Source organism: Varroa destructor, unplaced genomic scaffold, assembly GCF_002443255.2.
Source record: "Varroa destructor unplaced genomic scaffold, Vdes_3.0 BEIS01000003.1, whole genome shotgun sequence".
Taxonomy (NCBI): domain Eukaryota; kingdom Metazoa; phylum Arthropoda; class Arachnida; order Mesostigmata; family Varroidae; genus Varroa; species Varroa destructor.
This window is the reverse complement of record NW_019211456.1, coordinates 28510041-28516040: the sequence shown is the minus strand read 5'-3', so window position 1 is coordinate 28516040 and position 6000 is coordinate 28510041. Positions and strand designations below refer to the sequence as shown.

The 6000-nt window shown below is 45.0% G+C and overlaps 1 protein-coding gene across 1 annotated transcript in view; it reads left to right on the top strand.

Moving 5' to 3' along the window:
* Window positions 1-6000, top strand: part of Lerp (lysosomal enzyme receptor protein) — a 29742-nt gene that overhangs the window by 13611 nt on the left and 10131 nt on the right. The window contains exons 8-13 of the mRNA XM_022795805.2: window positions 305-573; window positions 758-1183; window positions 1715-2554; window positions 3138-3649; window positions 3958-4439; window positions 4753-5519. Of these exons, the coding sequence (XP_022651540.1) occupies window positions 305-573; window positions 758-1183; window positions 1715-2554; window positions 3138-3649; window positions 3958-4439; window positions 4753-5519 (3296 nt within the window). The remainder of the gene's footprint in view (window positions 1-304; window positions 574-757; window positions 1184-1714; window positions 2555-3137; window positions 3650-3957; window positions 4440-4752; window positions 5520-6000) is intronic.

Sequence of the window (6000 nt, the reverse complement as noted above, 5' to 3'; positions counted from 1 at the left end):
ATATACCCACTAAAACGTACGCTAATAGTGCTCCAAAGTGCTTGTTTTGCGTAACCAATTGTACCAAAAATCTGCTGTATGTAGCAACATCGATGAGCTTCACCTAAAAATGATCAACATGTCGTTACACCCTAACACGTAGTGACCTATATCAAGCAGCAATCGATATAAAAGTAATAAAATGCTGTCATACGATGCGAAACTGAGCAACGTTCACGTTCCAGCTATGTATTTTTGGCAGTAAAAATGTCAATCTTATTCAACTTATTAATGTATAGATGACGTCGAATATTTTTATTGTCAGGTACACCGATGGCCGTGCCACACTTGTGTATTTTAATGGGAATCCTTGTACTAACAGTTCGGATTCAAACCGAAGATGGAGTAGCGCGATAGAGTTTGTCTGCGACTCGGAAACGACTTCTGGTGCACCCGAACTTGCGTCGGTTGACACGGACGTGTGCATCATTCGTTTCGAGTGGAAGACCGCTGCGGCTTGTATACCGGACGTCGTTACTGGGGATGAAAATGTCGACTACAGCGAACTGCAAGAAAGCTGTCATTACACGAGTGGTCAGTGCTCCGCTCTCAACAGATGCATTATATGTAGAATATATACTAATGTGCATAGAATTGTCCCATTGTGTACTCAAAGCATTGCGTGCATACGTTTGGGCACAATATTTAGCTATGCCAGCAAGACAAACACTCATCCCAGTACAATAACAACCGTTCAACCGTCGTAACATTTATTTAGGCGATTTCCACATGGATTTATCAGCTCTCGATCAGAAGACGGGCTCATGGTTCGTAATGGATGACGGCGAACACTTTGAATTCAATCTTTACGTCGAGGTCTGCTCTCCAGTGCAACGACTCGGCCATCTCACGAGATGCCCAGTGCGTTCGGCAGTCTGTGGCCTGCCGCGAGACGATTCAACGCCAGTTAGCTTTGGCCAGTATTCGACAGTTATGTTATTGCAGAATGCTAGCTCGCCCGTAGGAGTGCTTGAGTTCAGTGATGGTGACCAGTGTAAAAGCAAGCCGGAAAAACAATACAAGACCCTTATTCATTTAGCCTGTACCCCTGGGCAGCATGGAGCTAGCCCTAGGTTCTTTGCCTTCGATAAGGAGAGATGCGAACTACATCTCGAGTGGCATACATCTGTTGCCTGTCCCCAAGGTAAGAGATCTCATATTATAAAGCTAGACCGAGCTATGAATGTTCGATACGGTGTCTCCATAGATTTCTTGTGATCAATTATAAATAGCCAGAATTCCTTATCAGTGATTTCAGGATTGCATATGTATGCGCAGGTAATTTAGTATTTTAACTAGACAAAGTATTCGGATTAATTATTCACGCCTCTATGTCAATTTATAACAAGTGAATTTTACCATTACATCTCACCTTTTCAACTCATCTCGTTCTGTAAATTTCTAGCTTCACAAAAAGTAGTGCGTACTTTTGATGCTGGATGTTGCTGTTTTCATTGTATCGTTTTCTATTCAGCGGTTGCTGGAGCTGGACTTAAGCATTCATAATTTCTATAACATGCTAGCGCAGAGCCTCTGTTCCAAATTAAAAAGGAGCGTTGCAGCACCTGGTGCCAGCTAGATGTACATAATGAACTTTGATAGCAATACTTATAGAATTTTTGAGGCCCTACTTCGACATTTTTATTTGTTCAATAACCACATCGTCTTCTTTCAGTGTCTCTAACCAACACGACATGTATGGTGGAGGACCTGACTCACGGATTCCGTATTGATCTGACCCCACTTGCCAGATATGGCGTTCAGCATATCTCTTCGGGCGATTTCGAATATGATATCGCTGTATGCGGTCCCTTGCCAAGCACATACTCGTGCGGTAGTGACTCGAACGCCGCCGTATGTCGACGCAACTTAACGGACAAGGGCGATGTCACACCGCTGGGAGCAGCATCAAGCGATCTGATCTACAACGGCGGTATGATCACTGTCGTCTATGCGGACAAAGCCGAATCATCGAATATTGCCTTCCAATGCGATTTTGATGCGGGCATCGGTAAGCCACAGGTGCTTTCGAGCCAGCCAGGAAACACCGTGTTCAACTGGGCGACATCGTTCGCCTGCCCTGCAATGAACGCCCACTATCAGAGTTGTGTGGTGCAAGCCACCGACAAAAGTGGGCATTTATACGATCTGTCGCGACTAACGAGGGTTCGACCCAATCGCGACTGGACGTTTTTGACTACTGACATAGGAGAGCTGAAGCTTCCTCACCGCTTTTACGTGTCCCTTTGCCGACCGCTATACCAGCCTCCGGCACGATGTAACCCGCATGCAGCAGTTTGTGTTGAGACAATCTACCCGAATGGCACAACAAAATTCGTTGACGCTGGGCACGTAGTTGACCCGCCATCGGCGAACAGCCGAGGTGAGCTAACGCTCACCTACAGCAATGGAGCGCCGTGCATTCGACGTGGACAACCTTCCACGATGCGAACCACTATTCACTTTCAATGCGACGATGAAGTCGTACCTAGTGGAGAGTATCTCCGGTATATAAGTAAGAAAAACAGCGCACTCGTTATTATTTTTATATTTGTTGTCGTCGTCGTCTAAATTGTCAATCGCATTCGATGGATAAATTCAGTGTCTACATATGGATGTGTATACTTCTATTTAGGTGAAAGAGTAAAGCAGTTAATCGCGTGTGTCTCACTCGTGCAAAATCCTCAGAACTAAAGCGGTAGAGGGAAGGGCACTTACTAACACTATTGCGTTCCGCTACATAACAGAGTTTATGACGTGCTATGGGGCACATCTCAGGGCTTCATTGTACACCTGGCTATATACAGGGTGCATTTCGTTTGTAAGCGCTGGGCAGGATTACATTAGCATATGGCAATGTAGTCATCACAGTATTTAATTTATTACTTTTGAAATAGAAAATATTAGTTGGCATGGCTAAACGCCTTATATAACAAAATAATCGGTAAGTTGGCCTGTGTAGAGAAACTTTTTCTGGCCATGAAGCCTCTCAGGGGATGGCTCTATCAAGCACTTCATTGTGGTGTAACAAAGATCCAGTTCAGTGCTTCTCATTTACATCAGATATCGGTTTTTGGTCTTCTGGCTTTGCCCCTTAGATAAGCCCGACCAGTGCGAGTACCTGCTTCTGTGGACGACCGAAGCCGCGTGTCCCATTCGGCATCAGCCGGTGAAGGACGAGTGCGCCATTGTCGATCGACTCACTGGTGATCTCTTCAATATTTCCCATATGCGAGCGGATACATTTTACCGTAAGGGCGACTACGAATTCAACATCTGTGGCCCTATCAGGAATAGCACAAACTGTCTGGGCGAAAACATCAGCGTTTGTCGTGTTACAACTGACCAAACGGGACGCACCAAAGGAGTACCACTTACAGGTGCAACCGGCTATCAGCTAGACTTTGTCGGCGTCGGCAGTCTTCGCCTAAGTTACATGGGTGAAATTACTAGCGGTCGAACGACGCGCGTGGAAATTGAGTTGGTGTGCACAACGGCACTATTGCCCAAGAACAGCGTTATAGAGGCACGAGGTTCTCTTGGTGACGATCAGGTTCACCGAATCAACTTCTATTCAAGCGGTGTTTGCCCAAATTATCGAACTGACCCCGTAAGTATCTATAATATGTGTCAGTTTTTCCTTGATGTAGTGTTTTGGGGTATTATTACTTATTCACCCAGAAAATTACGCTTATTTTGTAAGAGTATATTATGTTGTTATTGTCTTTTGTTAAGTGCTTTTCACGGTTGTTGGGCGACCTGCATAGCAGCAGTTTATACAGGCTACGTCACTCCTCTTTTGATCGCAGCGCCAAGTTAGCCCCATGGAAGATATATTTCGTCGCACGAGTGAATCTATGTATTTCATAATATACCCGTAACTAATTGCATCACTACTCAATTTGATGACGCTTCCAGACAAACTGTGAAATCATCAATAGTGAAACTGGCTACGCGTACGACTTGCGACCACTCGTCCATACCGCTCTGTCAAACTGGGAAGCCAGTGAATATTCACCCATTTCGTACGATTACCAGCATTTGGCAAGTCCCGAACAGAAGTATCATTTCAATATATGCAAAAAGCTAAATACGGTTCCGCTCTCAGACGGTGGTTATAATTGTCCCAGAGGGTCGTACGCTTGTGCGACGTATACAAACGATAACAGTCGTATGGGAGAAAGTCTCGGCAGACACATGGACGATATTGTGTTTGGTGAAGATGGTACAATTGGCATACGTTACGTTGGAGGTGACAAGTGTCCACCGGAGGAGAATCGCGATGGAGAATTTCAGGCTGGCAACGGCACTCAAGGAGAGACTAACCCAAAATTCAAGTCAAGCCTTATAACCCTAGCCTGCACACCGAATGCTCATGAAATGCCCAAAATCATCAGGACGTAAGCTTTTATGTTCGCTTAATCATTTTCATAATGAATTCCTTTCTTAACCCTTCACTTTTTACTCTTCTAAAATCTCTCATGTACGCACGTAGATTCCAAAATATATAACACACCGTTTCCTTCAATTAGGTGCATCATGATTAGCCTTAGGCCTTACATGATAGGAACTAAATAACGAGAACTTAGTTACGGAGCGAATAAGCGCTTGAAAGGAACGAAAAAACATGCAGACAGCTTAGTGGTCGTTTGACGTGTTAATTATCAACATATATCACTTGCAATTTTTCGTATCTGATTTACGTGTTTTCAGCTCCAAGGACTGCGAATACGTCTTTTACATGGAAACTCCCGCTGCGTGCCCGGTCAAGAAGGCGGTGGGCTCCGACTGCAAAGTCACTGAACCTAACTTTGGATATCGATTCGATTTGAGCGCACTCGGTGGGAAGAGCAAGGTCTACACAGTAAACAATCCCGACGATAAAGGTATGCACAAGATGACCGTGTGTGGCGCACTCCCCGATGCCGGCGTTTTGTGTGGAGGCGACAATGAGGCCGGATCCTGTTTGATCGGCGCAAATGGCAAGAACATTTCACTGGGCAAGGGCACCGCTACGTTGCAATACAACACTGGCATCCTGACGCTCATCTACACGAACGGTGTAGTCGGTTGTACTGATTCCAAAAAGAATCGAAGCACAACGATCAATTTCCATTGCGATCACTCCGCCAAGGTAGGATCGACTGCACCGGAGTTTCAATCAATGGACGGCAACTGTGGTTTTGTCTTCAGCTGGTATACGGAATTAGCGTGTCCGCCGCGGACAGAACAAGTTTGTAAGGTGGACACCCCTGACGGCCTTGTTGATCTTTCGCCGCTGTCGGCGCCGCGGCGAAACTACGTTACGCCTGATAACATGATTGAGGTTGGTCAAAAGTATGTTGTTAACGTGTGCCGATCCGTTGTACATATGCGGGCTCTTGCTTGTGAATTCTCGTCAGGTGCGTGCATTATTAATGGTGATAAGACGGTGAACTTAGGCGTTGTTTCCCGCGGGCCATTCTACGTCAAAGATGAGCGTAAGTGGCTAAAAGATTTTTATCCATGCATTTTTTTTTTACTTTAACTAGGTTAGTCATGTTGCAATTTATTAACTAGCCAACTATAACCATGGTGATGCCGAATTGAATTGCCTACTTTGGCTTTACTCGAGTTGGATATAAACTTTCTAGATAGTTAACGGCTTGACCGACGGATTGATGAGCTGGAAAGAAATACAGCTGTTAAAAACAGCCCTTTATGGTTAAGCACTCAGAAGCTACTACTTTTGATTCCATTGGTCGAATTATCAGAAACCTACAAGGGAAAGAGTTAGTTCACTTCAAGGCCATGCTTGAGGGTTAACTGCTTCCATTTCCAGAGTTCGCTAAGCGCTTGTAATGGCTGATTTATTTCGGCGATAGTTTTGATGCTATGATAGTGACCATTAACACATGAAGTAGTAATGAAAGCTTAATGCAGCTCTAGTTAGCTTCACTCGAGCCGTAACGCGCGTCTTAG